Below are 19,777 nucleotides of genomic sequence, written 5' to 3'. Positions count from 1 at the left end.
CCAAGCATGAGCTTACCAGCAATAGACTCTAAATATAGATGCATTTGCCCTGGGAAGCTAACAACAAGTTCCCACAGAGATCATGATCAAGAAATGTGTATGCAAGAAACAAACTGTCCTACCAACAGAAGAGAATTTTTGTAGCTCGGGGTTCAACCGTGGGCTCCTTGGTCCTTTCTGAGTTTGGTGGCTTTCTTGTAGATGTTTCATTATCCAATTAGGTAATGTTATCAGTGTTAGATGGTTAACCTCCAAACAGATTCCTAACTCTTGTTTGATGTTTAACCCATGTGTTGCAAGATTGAACCTCAGGCCACCAGCAGGGTTTGCTGAAGGTTAGATTGATGAAAAATTAAATGAATGGACTCTCTTCTGAAACAGAGGTGGGACCCTAACTTTCTTGGTTCCCGAGTCTGCCCCAAAGAACAACCTTCTCCTGGAGATCTGGATGGTGCCCATTCTTAACTATAATGCAACATTGAATTGTTAACTAGGGTATACAAAACCTTTGCCAGCCCAGTTCTCGAATACAGCTTGTCTGCCTGGAACCTGCACTGTATATCGAACATTAACACGATTGAGCTGGGTTCAGAGGTATTTCTTGAGAAAAGTACCCCATTCCTCCACTCACAATAGAATTCCCTATGCCTCCAGGCTCAAAATTTTGGGCCTGGACAATCTGGAACTCCTAAGAGGTCCTGAAAGGGGGTGTGCATAAGAGCAACAGAGTGCCTACCATTCCTGTCTTACTGTCCCCATTAATCTGTATTTACTTCCTTTGTTCTTGTTTATGTTCATACTTATACTTGTTATCTTGTACATGTTTGACTAAATAAACAAACAAACAAACATTTTTCATAACTTAAATGTTCCCATTGAAACTTAGGTTGGGAGATTGAGAAAGCACCATTAGTTGGCTGTTTATTGATTGTTGTAACGAAGATGTGATTTATATATATATATATATAGCCTCTGAATACATTTTGACTTTTTGGTATATTCTTTGATGGACAGTTCTGTTGTTTGTCTGGGTTTCATCTTCCTATACCAGTAAGTGTCATCTTGGTGGACTCAGAAGAGAGAATCATAGGGTAGGAAGGGGCCTCAGAGGTCTTCTAGTCCAGCCCTCTGCTTAAGGCAGGAGACCTTATACCAACCTGATCAAATGAGACGGGCAGCTACATAAAACAAACAAATAAGCACATTGTTTTACAACCCTGTAATCCCTTAATTCTGTATTGAGTCTGGGTGACTGAATGGAGCTGAGCATTTACTGGCCAGATGCCCTTCCTGACACTTACACGGAGTTTGCAGCAGATATTTTCTCTATGCACTCTGATAGAAAAACATCTGCCATTGCCTAGGACTGAACTCTCAACCTTCTGAGTGGGAGAGGTGAGCGTCTTCACCTTAGGCCACCACGCCACTCAAAATAAGCACACATTAACAGCACAAAAAAGCATTCCCTTGTTCTCCTCTGTAAAATGTCCCTTAAATGGCATCCTTTTTCTCTTCTGCCCTTCTCCTCATTTTTAGGATCTCTACTCTCAGTCCTACGATGCTGTTGGCGTCATGTTTGCTTCTATCCCTGGTTTTGCCGACTTCTATTCCCAGACTGAAATGAACAACCAGGGCGTGGAATGCCTACGACTGCTGAACGAAATCATCGCTGACTTTGACGAGGTAATTTTGCAACCTTTTTGGAGTGAGGTTTAAGGAACAGCTGGCCATGCCAACAGGCCTGGAATTTTGTCAGCCAATTGATTACATTAACCTTTGCGTCTGTGCCATTTTAGCTAGCAGTTAATCCCTTTTTAATTCTGGATTGCGTTCAGGATGGAGGTGAGTCCAGCTTGAATAGATGCTGAAAAGCAGCTAAGGTAAAGGTAAAGGTAAAGGTTCCCCTTGCACATCTAAGCTAGTTCTTTCTGGCTCTAGGGGGAGGTGCTCATCTCTGTTACAAAGCCAAAGAGCCAGCACTGTCCGAAGACATCTCCGTGGGTCATGTGGCCGGCATGATTAAATGCCAAAGGTGCACAGAATGCTGTTACCTTCCCTCCAAAGTGGTCCCTATTTTTCTACTTGCATTTTTACATGCTTTCCAACTGTTAGGTTAGAAGAAGCTGGGACAAGTAACGGAGCTCACTCCGTTATGCGGCGCTAGGGATTCGAACCGCCAAACTGCCGACCTTTCTGATCGACAAGCTCAGTGTCTTAGCCAATGAGCCACCGTGTCCCTAAAAGCAGCTAGGACAATCTAATTAAGAACAGGGATATGGGTTAGGGAGGCTAAAAAAAGAATGCCAGAAGGAATGTATTGAGAATTGGAAGAAAGAGGGATGTGCAAGTAGAGTTAGGCCTCCACTTACAACAATCCATTTAGTGACCGTGTTACAAAGGCACTGAAAAAAGGGAGCGGATGACCATTTTTCACACTTATGACTGTTGCAGCATGCCCATGGCCACGTGAGATGCTTCATATTTATGACGGTTGCCCGTGTCCCAGGGTCATGCAATCTTCTGTCCTTCTGACAAGCAAAGTCAATGGGAAATCCAGATTCCCTGAACCACCATGCTACTAATTTAACAACTGCAGTAATTCACTTAACAAAGGTGGCAAGAAAAATCGTAAAATGGGGCAAAACTCACGACAAATTTCTCACTTAGCAACATACATTCTGGGCATAGTTGTGGTTATAAACGCCATCTGTATTTGTTGGAATTATTCTAAAGAGCCTTACAGATAGATTTCTGCTTTGATTTTCCTCATTGTCTGCCAATCACCATCCAACTTCAATTTCTACATAGGAAAATGCCTAGATCAGTGTTTTTCAACTTAGGAATTCAAAAGTGTGTGGACTTCAACTCCCAGAATTCCCCAATCAGCATGGCATCGTATTGTTTATTTAATTGAATAGTCATAAGACCTTATCACTAACATAACATAAATATATAACAAGACAAAATACATATAAGTTAGATATATAAGACTACAGTAATAAAAACATATGTGGAAAACCAGGGGGTCAGGATAATAGATCACCCTTGCAGGATACACCAATTTGTTCAATATATTGGGTTCTTAGGACCGCTGCCTTGATTATAAACTTAGCAGTCCTATGAACTATGTGAACATTAGAGGCCCAGAAGAAATATAACAATCTGTGGTTTGATTCCCAATGGGCTGTTCTTTTCAGTAGAAATGATAAATATTTAAGCCTAATGGGGGTATATATTTGGCAGTTGAACAAGATGTGGGAAATACCTTCAATGGCAGATGAACCACATAAGCAGGTTCTCTCGCGGTATGGTGCCTGGTGGAAGCGCCCATGTCTGGACATGGAATCCAGTAACTCAAATCTGGCTCTGGTATAGGCTCTTCTCTGTAATTGTGGCATACCCATTGAAAGGTATTTTTCAGGTTGGAAGATGTTTTTATTCTTAGCCAACCATCTTATAGATCTGTTTTTTGCTAATAATTCCATGTCAGTCTGGGCAACCCAGTCAGCATAGCTAGCTGAGGTATTCTGAGATTTGAAGTCCTCACATCTTCCAGGTTCTCCAGGATGAGAAACACTGCCTGGATTGAAAAATAAAAGACAAATTAATATACACAATTCTCTCAAGGCCAGGAAAGAGATGATAGTTCTCTCATTCTATACCAAACACCAAATAACATTCTATACCTATCTCAAAGGTCCGGTGGCATCATAATTTAATGAAGCCACCACATTTAGATGTTCTGCAGGATTATAGAAAAGCCCTCTGGGTTGCATATTTATTTCTCTTGCAACCTACATGGGCTGCTGAAAGATAAAAGCATTAAAAACAGCAGCGCAATTAAAACCAGGCAATAAACCCAACCAACAGAATAATTAAACTAAACCCATAAGCAACAAAACAGAGTAGCCACAAGCACTCATTGTAACGATGAGCAACACTCATATTCCAACATTTCATGAAACCTTCATTGTAATGTCTGCGTGGAAAGATGATTAAACTCAAGAATGCACATATGTGCACACATTTATTGTTTTTATTTTTCTCACGGTCAGCCTGAATTGGGCAACTGTAAGTTGAGGGTTTTTTTTCATTGAAGGTTATGATCCATGATCTATGATTCTGGTCACTGTAGGATGGTAGAGCTAGAAGACAAAATCTTGAGCTTCCAGTCTACATCAAACTGACTGTTACACTTTCATTGAAAAGAGAGAGAGATAATTTTTCACTATTGCTTGCAAAACCCAGTGGGGATAGTAAGTACTATGCAACAATTTGTTAATAATTATTTTTAACTCCTCTTCCTTTCATGAAGAGGAATGGCATCCTTCAGGATCATTGATCATCTTTCTTTTGGGTCAATACAGTACAGATAGTCCTTGATTTACAACAGTTCGTTTCATGACTCTTTGAAGTTTAGTTATTTTATTTTATTTATTTATTTGATTTGTCAATTGCTTTACAAGATAATGGGTATAAGTATAAACATGAATAAGAATACAGGAAATAGGTACAAATAAATGGGGACAATAGGAAGGTAGGCACGATGGTGCACTTATGCACGCCCCTTACAGACCTCTTAGGAATGGGGTGAGGTCCATAGTGGATCGTTTGAGGTTAAAGGAGTGGGGGTTAGAGGATGTAACAACAGAGTCAGGTAGTGCATTTCAGGCATTGACCACTCTGTTGCTGAAGTTGTACTTTCTGCAATCAAGTTTGGAGTGGTTTACATTGAGTTTGTATCTGTTGTGTGCTTGTGTATTGTTGCGGTTGAAGCTGAAGCAGTCATTGACTGGTAGGACATAGTAGCAGATAATTTTGTGTACTATGCTTAAGTCCAACCATAGGCAGCGTAGTTCAAGATTGTCCAAGCCCCAAATTTCAAGCCTGGTGGTGTAGGGCATTCTGTCATGAGCAGAGGAGTGTAGTACTCTTCTCACGAAATACTTCTGGACTCACTCAATTGTATTAATGTCCGATATACAATGCGGATTCCAGACTGATGAGCTGCATTCAAGTATTGATCTAGCAACGGTTTTTTATGCCCTAGTTAGCAATTCAATATTTCTGAAGGAGATAAAATTATAACTGAACTGAAAAAAGTGACTTATGACCGTTTTTCACACTTACAACCATTGCAGCATCCCCATGTGATCAAAATTTAGAAGCTTGGCAACTGATTAATATTTATGACAGCTGCATTATCCCAAGGTCATGTAATCCCCTTTTGCAGCCTTCTGACAAGCAAAGTCAATGGGGAAGCCAGATTCATTTAACAAACGTGTTACTAACTTAACAACTGTAGTAATTCATTTAACAGATCATAACATGGGGCAAAACTCGTTTAACAACCGCCTCACTTACCAGCAGAAATTTTAAGCTCAGATGTGATTATAAGTCGAGGACTACCTATATTGTCCATTACTCAAAAGCAATAAATCACAGGGTGAAGGATGTAAAATGAAACCATTTAGCAAGAACGTATCTCATAACCATGACTTTGAAATCGATGTTTTCAGTTATTAGGTGAAGAACGATTTCAGGATATTGAGAAAATTAAAACCATTGGAAGCACATATATGGCAGTATCAGGGCTGTCCCCTGAAAAACAGGTAAGGAGCTAATCTGATTTTCTAACACACATTTGTCTTGTTTCAAGAGAAAACGGAAGCCACAGCCCAACCAAGACTAACAGGACAAAGAATTATATATTTTAAAAACCCATAAATTCCATACTCCTCACACAAATCAGGTCACCTAGCCTGATAACATACAGGAAACACCAAGGTTGGAGCACACCAAGAACTCAACTGTTGAAACCTGAGCTACATAGATTTTCAACTATGGATTTCAGATACTTTTCTATAGCTGGATTTTTTTTTTTCATTCTTTTCATTACTTCTTCATCATTGACTTAGGCACAGAAGAAGAAAGATTTGCAAGCAGATGTTGGGCAGAGCTGCATATTTTGTTCTGGTCCCATCTCTACCCTTTGCCATTTTGAGATCCTAATAAAGTAGAGTTGTGAATTGCACAGAGGGGTTGTTTGCTTCAATAATTCTCCAAACACCTGATTCCCACAGAACTGGCTTGTGTCTTAAGTATATTTACACATGTAGTATGGCTCTATTACTTTTATCCTTCACATCTCTTCCATTACCTTCTCTTGTTGGTATCTTTATGATTATTATTACTTGGATAGTATGATTATTATTACTTTGTTGTTTTGCATGTACACTGAGAGCTTATGCACCAGAGACAAACTCCTTGTATGTCTATCACACTTGGCTGATATTCTGTTCTGTTCTGTTCTGTTCTGTTCTATTCTGTTCTATTCTATATTCTATTCTATCCCATCTCATCCCATCCCATCCCACCCCATCCCATTATTCTATTCTATTCTATTCTATTCTATTCTATTCGTTGATTCTATTCTAAAATGGCATCCAAGGACAAATTAGATAGATGAACTGAATGTCAGCTTCTGGTTTGGAGTTTGTTAGTTGGAACGCTGACACTGAATAGGACTAGAATCTTCCTAAGTTTCAAAGAAAGCTCTCTTTGTTGTGGTGTTGTGGTATTGTGGCATTCCAAAAAGAGAAAAGCTTCTCCCCTGGCTAATATTCTGCAACCTTTAAGCTCAATTCTCTGAACTGTTTCAGAATTTGCCTCCATTTTGACGGAGCAGCTGATCAACACGCATGATGCATTAATTCTGTCTTTCATTCCTCAGCAGTGTGAAGATAAGTGGGGCCATTTATGCGCCCTGGCAGATTTCTCCATTGCACTGAATGAAAGCATTCAAGAGATTAACAAGCATTCTTTTAACAACTTTGAGCTCCGCATCGGTAGGTATCTGCAGAACATTTTTAAGTGACCTCCACAGTGTCCCAGATGAGCAGGGTTCCCACCAGCTGAAAAGAAAGCCTTTATTTATTTATGCTGCTTGCCATAGGTATAAATGTCTCCAAGACATACAGATGCATCCCTTTGAAAGCCTAAAGTTACTTCCTCCTTGACATGAGCAAGCACATCTTCACAAGTTATATAATTACACTCACTGGAGACCTCAGATTTTATAGGATGGCTCTGTACCATAAATCACTCTGTACCTTTTTTTTCTCTTCTTAGGTATCAGCCACGGCTCGGTTGTAGCTGGGGTCATTGGTGCTAAGAAACCACAGTATGATATCTGGGGCAAAACTGTTAATTTAGCTAGTCGAATGGACAGTACCGGAATTAGTGGCCGAATACAAGTGCCTGAGGATACCTATTTGATCTTGAAGGACCGGGGGTTCGCCTTTGACTATCGGGGAGAGATTTATGTCAAAGGAATCAGTGAGCAAGAAGGCAAAATCAAAACGTACTTCCTCCTGGGAAGAGTCCAGCCCAACCCTTTGACCATGCAACCGAGAAAACTAACGGGACAATACTCCTTAGCTGCTGTCGTGCTGGGGCTCGTGCAATCTCTGAACAGGCAAAAGCAGAAGCAAATTTTAAACGAGAACAATAATTCGGGCATCATTAAGGGTCATTACAATCGGCGGACTTTACTAACTCCGGGCGGATCCGAATCAGCTGCCCAGGCAGAAGCCGCAGACAAGACGGATTTGCCATAAGCCTGCATCTTCCTTGTGATTTCTTTTTCCTTTTCTTTTTTAATTTCTTTTATATATGAAATAAATATATAAATAAATATGTTTTAATTTTTTTTTAGAACCAGGTTTTTTTTTTCCCCTTTTCCTTTCTATGGGTCCGTGACATCCACAGCCCCGCTGTTTTCCAGAGGCTGCGCATCTGAGGTTGCTTTAAGCGATGCTTCGAAGGTCCCTCTCCAATTCGGAAATCCGGGTTCTGAGCTTGGAGTTGGGGCATCTGAGATTCGATTCCCACCCACACATTTCCATGCTTAAAAAAAAAAAAAAAGATGTGGTAGGGATTAGGCAGACAGTGAATGGACTAAGCTTTGATTTGAAAAGATCTAAAGTCTTTTTTTTTAACTATTTACCAAGATGGGTAGAAAAAAAACAGATGTTTTTCTGGCCTCTGAAGTTTCAACATTACAGTTGTCCTTGATGTACAACTGTAATGGAGCCTGCCCATAAAGGTCATAAATTGTGACAGTCATAAAACATGACCGCCTGATTTTACAGCCATGTTTGCAGTGGTCATTAAGGGTCGAGGAATTGAACAGCCAGTGTCCAAATGGAGTCATAGCAAACAAGATAGTCAGGCACCTCACTAGATCGTGAGGTAAATTGTCAGGTAAATCACAGAACAGTACCCAGAAGAAGAAAACAGGCGGGGAAAAGGGGAAACGCCCTTTTACCCCAGCAACCAATCATAAAGTGGATAGCCTCCTGCAGGAGCCTGCACTCTCCAATCAATCAATCCCAACTGTGTGTTCTGGCCAGTGGTGGGATTCAAATTTTTTTTACTACCGGTTCTGTGGGTGTGGCTTGATGGGCGTGGCAGGGGAAGGATCCTGTAAAATCTCAGAGGCGGTATTTGCCGGTTCTCTGAACTACTCAAAAATTCCACTACCGGTTCTCCAGAACTGGGCAGAACCTGCTGAATACCACCTCTCGTTCTGGCCCATTATACTATTTACTGTTACAGCTATTAAATTAAATATATTAACATTAATAGCAATAGTGCTTGGACTTATATACTGCTCCCCAGTGCTTTACAGCCCTCTCTAAGCAGTTTACAAAGTTAGCTTATCACCCCCAACAATCTGGGTCCTCATTTTACTGACCTCGGAAGGATGAAATGCTGAGCCAATGTGAAGCAAACATGGTGATTGTGAAACAGCCACCACAGTCCTTAATGCCACATTCGGTTAAGGACCATTAAGTGAATGAATGGTTCGCTATGGGGCATGGTTTGGCTTTAAAAAAAGGAAATAAATGTCAGGTTTGGGCAAAACCATCCTAAAACATAGTCGTATGCCAGCAGGTTGCTGCAAATGGCTGTAAATGCAGCCCTGTTGGTGAGCACCCAAATTTGGGCCACGGGGGTGGAGGGGTGACTATCATAACTCTGAATATAGGTCATAAGGAGCCCCCAGGTAGATCCAGCATACATTTGAACAGCCACTAAGTGACTGATCATAAGTTGAGAACTAACTGTACGGCACCTATTCATGCTATTTCTTTGTGCAGTAAGGAACTCTATGCAGTGTGTGAATCCTGAATGTGTGTGAAGATATTGCATAGGTCTTGTTTGTTTATTTATTTGTAAAATGTATCAAAAAAAGGATGCTGAGCTTGTCAGATGGAAAGGTGACAGACCAGGTTTGAGACCCAAGCACCACACAGTGGGTTGAGCTCCCATTACTTGCCTCAGGGTCCTGCCCACCTGGCAGTTCGAAAGCATGCAAATGCAAGTAGATAAATAGGTACCACTTCAATGGGAAGGTAAGAGAGTTCTATGTGCCTCGGTATATTGTCGTGCTGGTCACATGACCACATAAGTGTCTTCAGACAAACTGTGCAGCCAAGAAACAGATGAGTACCATCCCTTAGAGTCAGATATGACTGAACAGGGAGACTTTTACCTTTTTAAAAATTTATTGGCCACTCATCTTACCTATAGAGTAAGTAACTCTGGGCAACTTATTGAGATACAAACAAACAATGTGTTGGCTTGTAAGGTAGTCTCGAAATTAAGGATCCTACTTTGCATAGAACAATATGAGTATCTTGGAGTAAATCTGCTCATCTGGGTGTTGATTGCTGGTGAGTGGATGCTTAGAAATAGAAACATTAAAGTCCTTCAGAACATCCTAAACAACCCCAGAAGAAAAAACAGGAGTCATCTGCAACATGCAATGTAAAAAAACTGCAATAATCACTATGTAGGACAAACAGGCAGAAGACTGGTAGAACACATCTATGAACACCTGCTGGCAGTCAGAAGACATGATGAAAATTCTTTAGTTTCACAACATTTAGACAGATATAACCATAGTTTCAATTGGGAAAATGTGACCATCCTAGACCAGGCCAAAGCCAAAAATGCCAGGGAATTTCTAGAAATCTGGCACTCTGACGAATCAGCCATCGATAGACACATAGATATTAACATCTATAGACTGTGCAAAGGAGACAATCAACCAGCTCAAAAGAGAACAAAAAGACTCCAGCACCTCTCCACCAGTAATCAGCACTCAGATCAGTATAGATTAACTCAGACCAACAATCAAGTAAGCAATGCCCTACTCAAGAAACTGCCAAAGAGCTATCAATAAAGAACCCAACCAAAGAATCCTTAAGACTAGTGGTGGGATTCAAAAAAATTTACTACCAGTTCTGTGGGTCTAGCTTGATGAGCATGGCATGGCTTGGTGGGTATGGCTTGATGGGCATGGCAGTGGAAGGATACTGTAAAATCTCCATTCTCACTCTACTTCAGAAGAAAGGTTACTGTAAAATTTCCATTCCCTCCCCACTCCTGGGGGAAGGATACTGCAAAATCCCATTCCCTCCTCACCCCACTAACTTTCCAGCTCCGTTCTCCTGTGCAGGGCAACAAAAGAAGACCCAGCTGATCAGCTATTACTCGGGAGGCAGAGAATAGATGGGAGCGGGGCCAGTCAAAGAGGGTATTTACTGGTTCTCTGAACCACTAAAAATTTCCGCTACTGTTTCTCCAGAACTAGTCAGAACCTGCTGAATATCACTCTGTTTAAGACCACCCCAACCCACACAGATAGGCAACGCAACAGAATATAAACTGACTGCAAACAGCACTCCTTACTAGCACTGATGATGTTACCTAGTTTGGGTAAGGAAACATCTGCAAGAAAACAAACAAGCTCAGAGGACCAAGGACCCCCCAATCATCCTTCTCCTCCTCCAATCCACAAACCCTACCCCCTTCTAGCACTGATGATGTTACCTAGTTTGGGTAATGAAACATCTGCAAGAAAACAAGCAAGCTCAGAGAGCACCAAGAACCCTTCAGAAAAATTATTATTGAGTGGAAATATTATTGATCAGGGTTCAGGGCCCACATAATTGTGAAATTCCCTTGTTCCAGTGACCTCTGCAAACTGCTAAAATCTAATAGGGATGAGTCTTTATGTGTTCCCTCAATTAGAGATTGCCATCAACACGGTTTTGCAGTTGCTGTCCCCTTCCTCTGGAACAGCATCTCCATTGGCAGGGCAAGTCATTATATGTAGCAGAGAGCAAACCTCACTTCCTTCTAGCACTGATGATATTATCTAGTCAGGTAATGAAATGTCTTGCAAGAAAGCATTGAAACTCAGAGAGCACACAGAATGACCCCTCATTATTTCTACCAAATAGATAAATTCTGATTCCCCCCACAAAGAATCTCCTTTTCTTCATCACACTGTGAAACAATAGAAACCAAAATTGATTTAATTTCTGAAAGCAGAGGCATTAGGTATCAAACATCGGGAATTAAGGTTTGGAACAGGAAACCCATTTAGATTATACCCTGTTTCCCCAAAAATATGATCTACCCTGAAACTAAATCCTAGCTTGATTTTTACACATGCACTCAATATAAGCCCTATCTCCAAAATAAGCCCTAATTAAGATCCCACCCACTCCAGAGTGCACGGGTAAATATTAAGCTAGGGTGGAGCTGCCCTATTACTCTGAATAGTTGTAGCCAGGCCTCGCACACCCCGACACCTGCCTTGCCGGTCCATTTCTTCTGCAGCCGGCAAAGCTGGCAAGGCTTTCCTAAAGGCTTCTGTAGCTGATAGCAAAGCTTCGATGATCCAGAACTCTGTTATCAGCTGAAGGGGTCTTCAGGAAAGCTTTGCCAGCTGCAGAAGATGTTCCTGAAGGCATCTGACAGTGAAAAGAAGGCCGGGAGCAACATGCACAAGTGAAGTTAGTCAGTGGATGACATCCCCCCCAAAATAAGACCTGGTGCCTTTTTTGGTGGCAAAAAAATATAAGACAAGGTCTAATTTTCAGGAAAATACAGTATATTCTCAAGCAAATTCCCCAGCCTTGCCAACTGCCAGATGTATGGACTTCAAACCCCAGAATTCCTATGTCAGTAGGACCATCACAGAGGATTCTGGGATCTGAAATCTGCATTTTAGAAGTTGCCAAAGTTGTGTGAACTAAATGGCAGAACTTTCCATTTAATTTTGTGTTGCCAGCAAATTCTGCTCTGAATCTTCTCCTACACAACAGAGGTTGTCAAACTTTCCAGTATAATTTCACATGTTCCACAAAGTGGACCGAAATAGCATCGCTTCCAGTGACTTTCTCTTCTTTCGTTCCTTGCCTTGACACCCTAAGTAGCACTTGTCATTCTCTTATTGATGCTCAAGAAATAAAGTGCTCTGGCTTTATCAGCTGAATGTAGAAGTTGTTGCAAGCAATTTTTCACAGCTAAGGATTGCCAACAGTTGTTTCTCACCTAAAATTGAAGTGAGAAAAAAAATGTGGGGAAGATAGAAATTGTTTTAGATGAACAACCTTTACTGGGATAGTGCCTTATTAAATTCAGCAGGACTAACTTTTGAACAGACGTCACAGTTATAGCATCACCAAGAAGTATGATTTTATTTATTAGCTTGTTTGTTTGTATGCATCTCGCCTTTATTATTTTTACAAATAAGACGACAAATATATCCAACACAATTTCTTCCCTCTATTTTCTGAACAACAACAATCAACAGTGAAGTGGGTTGAGTTGAGAAGGAATGACTGGTCCAAAGTCACCCAAGCTGGCTTTCATGCCTGAGGCTGGTACTAGAACTCACAGTTTCCTGGTGACTGGTCCAAAGTCACCCAGCTCATTTTAGCACCTAATGCAGGAATTGAACTCACAGTCTCCTGCTTTCTAGCCTGGTGCTTTAGCCACTAGACCAAAGTAACTCTTCGACTTCCTTTGTCTACCAAATGTTTTAATTTGGTATACATATTTGATTAATAATAAATATGTTAGCTGAGGGCTTCCTGGCTTCTAATCCTGGCTGCATTAACACAACAACCGCAACAAATTCATTTCGAAATGAATGAGGCAGAAAACAGGGAATTAATCAGGTTGAAGAGGACTAGGGAGCTAATGCTACACCCGGTTGTGTTACTGTACTGTAGACTCGATGTATTATTTCCGTGGAAACCTTATGTTTTATTTACAACTGCTAACCGTCATAAATAAAATATAAAGCAATTAAAATCCAGTGAAAAGGAATGGCTCAAACATCATTATCATTCACCAAGTTCAAACAGCTCATTGAAAAGGGTGGCTTTGAGTCTTCCAAATAACAGAATAAGAAGAGTTGGAAGGGACCTTGGAGATCTTCTAGTCCAACCCCCTGCTCAAGCAGGAAACCCCTACACTCATTTCAGATGAGTGTTTGTCCAATCTCTTCTTAAAAACCTCAACTGTTGAAGCACCCACAACTTCTGGAGGGAAAGAAAGGAGTTAAATGCCATTTGCAAGAAAAATGCATGGGTGAAACTGAGTAGGAAAGTCCTCTGTATCCCTGCATCTAAAAGATGCTGAGCTACTTGCAGTGTAAACATTTGATTTTTGTTATTGGAATGGGGAAGAAGAATTCATATTATATGCCTCTTTACTGGCTGCTAACTCCTATTATTCCAGATCTCACCTTCTGCCCAAGGGCAGAGAGGAATTCTAGGGTGTTTTTCAGGCATGATTTTTTCCGAGAAGGGCATGAAGGCAAAAGTTGCCATTTAGCGACCAACTTTTTTCATGATTTTTTTCCACTGAGAAAAAAAATCATTCTTTGAGCTTAATCTTCCCATTGTTGGAACCTATACCTCTCCTAGAAAAATGAAACATTTTAGGATATATTAAAAAGGCAGAATATTTCCCCTAAAAGAGAAGTAGAAACTCAGAGAGGCAGAAATTCACCCACACCCACACACACACCTTTGTTAATGGGTCATTAAGGCCTGGGCCAGTCTGTTCTACATAACAAAGACCTACCTTCTTCAGGCAGAGCCATTGAATTGCCCTTCATTGCACCACCGACCAAGTTTCAACCAAACTTAGCACACAGATGACTTACAAAGCTAGCTTTGACCTCTGACAGTAACCAATCAGGATACTCTTCCTGTGCCCCAGGGAACTCAAAGCCCAGAGAAGGTATAAAACCCAGGGACTCTCAGCATCTCTTCCTTTTACTGCCCAGGAATCCATCCCGTTCATCAATAAACCATCTTTCCAAGTGGCTTCCATGTTTCCAGTGTCTTTTTCCCCCACTTGGAACTGAACCCAGAAGGATATTTCTTCCAACACCCTACCCAACCACAGTAGTTAAGCACTCATCCCTAAAAACAGGGACTGTCCCCATTTTTTTTTTTTTAAGATAAAGTGGCAAACAAGCAATTAAACAATTCTGGGATTATCTGGAAGTCTGCTGTCTTTGTGATCACCGGCCTTTAACCTGGATCCCTTCTGTTAAAAAAAAATCACTTTTCCTGGGCTTCAAGCTTAGGGAATTAATTGTAGTTTAAAGTAACACCTCACACATCTCTAAGGGCTCATCTTGACACACATAACACGTTGTGTTAACCACTTTTAGATGCCGTGTCCTAAATGGCACTTACAACCATTTGTTTAGTGCAGGAGTCCTCAAACTATGGTCCACGGGAGAATGGTACTCGAGGCCGAGGCCAAAAACGGGACGTGTGGAGGCTTCAGGAGGCCGAAAGTGGGCCCCTTTTGGGGCAGCAGAGTGGTACTGGAGACTGGGGAGGCAAAAAATTGGACTCGTTTTTGGCCTCCCTGGCCTTCAGAAAGAGAGAGGGGGGCGGGATGGAAGAAGAGAGAGAGAGAGAGAGAAAGACACACAAACACACAAACAGAAGTCCCTCACACCTGCTTTCCATCCTCAGGAGCATAACAAAGTTTAATTTGTGTGTATTTTTAATGGACTGCTAAATTGGCCATGCCCAGCCAGTTACATGACCACCTAGCCACACCCATCCAGCGGTCTGCCCCCCGCAACAGTCTGAGGGCCCATGAATTGGCCTCCTGTTTAAAAAGCTTGAGGAACCCTGGTTTAGTGACTTTCAAAGTTACAACAGCACTGGAAAAAGGTGATTTACAGCCCTTTCTCGACTTGCAGCCTCCTCACATTCGAGCTGCAGCCTCCTCACATTCATGTGATAGCTGTCTAATCCACTTTATTAATCCTTTCCCTCTCTTTCTCTCTCTCTCTCTCTTTCACACACAAATATACACACACACCCACATCCTTCTTCTAAACTTCTACTCCTTATGCTCTTCCATACATGATTGAAAGTGCTTTTGGGGAGGGGGCTGACAGAATTTTTGCTCCAGTTAGCCATTATTTGAAACATGGTCTGAGCAGCGGTGGAATTCAAAATATTTTACTACAGTTCTGTGGGTGCGCATGGAGCGTTCTAAAATGGGCAATTTTAAGCATGAAAACTTACCTTATAATCAGCGCTGGTAAGTGAAACTGCTGAGGCATGGCAATCCACTCTGCTGTGCCTATCAGCTGAGCAACAAACAAAGGAAATATAGGAGAGGAAACGGTAGGGGGAAATGGGTACGGCCAATTGCTGACCAGCGCTACTGGATTGCTAGAACCGGTGCAAACCAGCAGCATATCGCCACTGGGTCTGAGTCCTCAGATACCCAAAGAAACTGCAAATATATTTATCTGATTTTGTGACTGAGAAAGGAAGCAAACCTACCAAACAACCTTCCTTTTACCACAGTCCATATCTTGCCTGTTTATTTATTTATTTATATATTTGTTTTGTTTTATTTTGTCAAGCGATTATAAGATAACAGGCATAAGTATAAACATAGTTATGAATACATAAAATGGATACGTATAAGAAAAATAAAAAGAAACAATAGGACAGGGATGGTAGGCACCTTGGTGCGCTTATGCATGCCCCCTACAGACCTCTTAGGAAAGGGGTGAGGTCAATAGTAGACAGTCTAAAGTTAAATTTTTTGTGGTTTGGGGAAGAAACCACAGAGACAGGTAGAGTATTCCAGACATTGACCACTCTGTTGCTGAAGTTGTATTTCCTGCAATCAAGTTTGGTGCGGTTAACCTTGAGTTTGTATCTATTGTATGCTCTTGTATTGTTATGGTTGAAGTTGAAGTATTCACTGACAGGTAGGTCATTGCAATATACAGTTCTATGTACTATACTTAGATCAGACCGAAGGCGGCGTAGTTCTAGGTTTTCTAGGTCTAGAATTTCAAGTCTGGTGGCATAAGGTATTCTGCAACAAGTAGGGGAGTGGAGAACTCTTCTTGTGAAATATTTCTGGACTTTCTCAACTGTATTAATAACAGATATGTAATGCGGGTTCCAGACTGATGAGCTGTATTCAAGTATTGGTCTAGCAAATGTTTGCCTTCTAAAGCAACTCTTTAGAACTTGTTGAGGAGAGGATCGATTTATTTTCCAAAACACCTGAAGGCAGGACAAGAAATAATGGATGGAAACTAATCAAAGAGAGAAGCCACTTGGAATTAAGGAGTAACTTCCTGACAGTGAGAACAATTAACTGATGCAACAGCTTATAGCCAGATGTTGTGGGTGCTTCATCACTGGAGCTTTTTAAGAAGAGACTGGACAGTCATTTGTCTGAAATGGCATAGGGCCTCTTGCTTGAACAAGCAGTTGGACTAAAAGACCTCCAAGGTTCCTTCCACTTCTATTGATTGAACTACTGTAAAAGAGCAAGCTGAGCCAAGGAGAAGCATCTAAGTGGACAGGCCATTCAAGGCCTATCAAAGAAATGAATTGTAGCCTCTAAATTCCAGAGTTCCAAACAGATCCCATAAATATGGTTTCCTCAGCCACAAACACTGTATGCATAGACAAATGTAGCATATTCAGATGGAAACTACTATTTCTAGGAGAAAAAAACACAGATTAAGAGTCATGCTATCTCAGTACCAAGGACCAGGGGTGGGCTACTGGGGGCTCACAGGGGCTTGGAAGAGCCCCTAGCTAAGACTCTGTAGGTCTCAGAGAGCCCCCAATAACCTCAGAAAGACAAGCAGCAAGGGAAAGCTCTGAATAGGCTTAACTGAACTTCTGGGCATTCAGCCAAGAGCATCTCACACCTCATAAAAGTGTTGCAAGCTAGATAAACAATTCACTCAGTGCTTGGGAGGGAGAGCCATTGAGAAAATCAGATAACATAGCCGCCAGCCTACAAGGGGATTAATTCCCAAATAATAAGAATCACGTAACTCACCAGAAACTTCACTACGACTCCCAAGATCCCTCTCAAAGTCACTGCTATTAAGCCTGGTTTCACCCAGTCTTTTATTTAAGTATTAAATGCACAACATAATAAACAACTTTTTGGTAAATATCTTTTTTTTTAGGTAATTAGGGCAAAGAAGCGATTTTGGGTTGGCCATGCCCACCCAGCCACATGACCACCCAACCACGCCCACCCAGCCAGTCATTAGGGCAGAGAGCCCCTTGCTAAAAAAAATTTGAAGCCCTCCCCTGCCAAGGACCCACAGTTCAACCCTGAGCTACAAAGTGTGAAAGAAAGAGCAACAAAGATGATTAGGGGGTCTGGAAGGCAAAGCATAGGATGGACAGTTCTGGGAACTGAATATGTCTAGTCTAACAAAGAGAAGGATTTGAGGTGACATGAGAGCAGTCTTCCAATATTTAAGAGGCTATCATAAAGAAGAATTGGTCCATCTATTCTTCAAAGCACCTGAGGACAGGAAAAGAAGTAACAGATGGAAGCTTACCAAAAAGAGATCCAACGTAGAATTAAGGAGAAATTGCCCGACAGTGAGGACAATTAATTTTTAAGAAGAGACTGGATAGCTATTTGTCTGGAATGCTGTAGGATTTCCTGTTTGAGCGGTGGGGTTGGGCTAGAAGATCTCCAAGGTCCCTTTCAACTCTATTATTCTGCATTCGGTATTGTATATCACCCCAGGATGTGTTTGGTCTCCCCAGCAGCAACTTGTAGCAGGGAAATAATCCAATCCAGATAATCAAATGTTTTGCCTTCCCTACCTCTCCCCTTTATCGAACTCAAAGTGAAAAAAAATAAATAAAAATCAGAGGACGAAATATAAATTGTCCCATTTCCAGATCCTTCAAACCACACCAGGCCATAAGTTCTCACTCTGCAAGAGAATATCAATACGTGAAATATATGATACAGAAGAAAGGAAAGCCCCCAAGAAATGTATGCTTTTAAAATCCATAAAACCTGCCAGACCGAAATTGACCTTTTGTGAAACCGTCGGAAGAGCTATAGTTGCAACCTGCAATTTGCTTCGAGGGTTTTTAAAGCGTATTGTTCTCTGTAGCTTCTCAACAGGATATACCATAAATGCCGGTTAACAAAACACAAAGCACAGTGCTTTCTTGGCCTAGTTTCTTGGCTCCTTTGGAGTAGATTTCCAATTTATTTTCATTTTATTTAACATGAGACCACCTATAACCTCCAGCCAATTTATTATCAAGCCTCCTCTCCTCCTCTTCCTTATTGTCTCTGTGTACACATGCCATGTTGTGCCTGAGCAAATCAACCCTATTATGGCTTAATGTGAGGTTGTGGCTCACACAGCATAGCTGGTAGGGTAGGATAATCAAATTTCCACTCCATAGTTCCCCGAAAAAAGGGAATTTAAAAAGACCTGTTGATAGAAAAGTTGCTAAGAGCTATAACGTGAGGAAGCATTTGCATATAAAACAGAAATCATGCTATAGGGGCATTGTCAAGATTTGTTGTTAGAACAGCTAGAACAGCGACAAATCTATTTACACCATGTATCTATTTTGAAAACAGTAAGGGAGAGTTTTAAATTTCTCCAGAGTCTGCTGACCCGATCCTGCCTCTTTAAAATGCTCTCACCACCATTAAACAATTATAAGAGCCGTGGTGGCACAGTGGTTAGAATGCAGTACTGCAGGCTACTACTGCTGACTGTCAGCTGACTGCAAGTTGGCAGTTCGAATCTCACCAGGCTCAAGGTTGGCTCAGCCTCCCATCCTTTCAAGGTAGGTAAAATGAGGACACAAATTGTTGGGGGCAATAGGCTGACTGTAAAACTGCTTAGGGAGGGCTGTAAAAGCACTGTAAAGTGGTATATAAGTCTAAGTGCTATTGCTGACAAGTCTCAGCATGTGTTGGCTTTTGGATGGCGCACCACCAGGTAATCTCAGAGGTGTAGTTTAGACTGGGAATTTAGGGGGTGGGGGATATCTCAGCCACTGACTGTCCTTGGCAAGAAAACACCACAGCTATGTCTGTGAAGACAGTGGCATTTGAAATCAACTTTCCCTTTAGATTCCTCGGTATGACAGATTAATTTGCAAAGTATTGAGATCAAATAAAATCTTCTGTTGCACAGCCCCTTAAATTAGGCTAACACAGGGTTAGATCATTTATGATTCAGTGTGCTGATGTGTCTCTATTTGCAGGAATCAGGTCATTAGGATAGCTAAACATTGATGGACTTACAACAGCTTATTTAATGATTGTTGGAAGTTAAAACGGTACTGAAAAAAGTGACTTATGACTGTTTTTCACACTTATGAACATTGCTGCATCCCCATGGTCACATAATACAAATTCAGATGCTTGGCAACTGACTCCTATTTATGCCCTCAAGTCCCTTTTTCCTTGTCATTTAAACATAAACACACACTTCTTCCCTGCTTAACTGTTATTCATTTCCTTAAGGGACAACAACAGGTCATGTTTATATCTCTAGTCAGGTTTTAACAGTGGTGGGATTCAATTTTTTTTTTTACTACCAGTT

The 19,777-nt window shown here is 41.2% G+C and overlaps 1 protein-coding gene across 3 annotated transcripts in view; it reads left to right on the top strand.

The window, feature by feature from the left end:
• Positions 1–7,711, top strand: part of ADCY8 (adenylate cyclase 8) — a 146,252-nt gene extending 138,541 nt beyond the window's left edge. For 2 of the 3 annotated variants that reach the window (XM_026703673.2, XM_026703671.2), the window contains 4 exons: positions 1,537–1,683; positions 5,520–5,612; positions 6,734–6,848; positions 7,132–7,711. In XM_026703673.2, coding sequence (XP_026559458.1) covers positions 1,537–1,683; positions 5,520–5,612; positions 6,734–6,848; positions 7,132–7,619 — 843 coding nt within the window. In that variant the 3' untranslated portion in view covers positions 7,620–7,711. The remainder of the gene's footprint in view (positions 1–1,536; positions 1,684–5,519; positions 5,613–6,733; positions 6,849–7,131) is intronic. The other variant, XM_026703672.2, reaches the window with a different exon arrangement.
• The last annotated feature ends 12,066 nt before the right edge of the window (positions 7,712–19,777 follow it).

This window comes from Pseudonaja textilis, chromosome 3, assembly GCF_049901715.1.
Source record: "Pseudonaja textilis isolate UNSWEBS1 chromosome 3, rPseTex1.2, whole genome shotgun sequence".
NCBI classification, from domain to species: domain Eukaryota; kingdom Metazoa; phylum Chordata; class Lepidosauria; order Squamata; family Elapidae; genus Pseudonaja; species Pseudonaja textilis.
The sequence above is the reverse complement of the archived record's forward strand: the minus strand, read 5'-3'. Positions and strand labels throughout refer to the sequence as shown.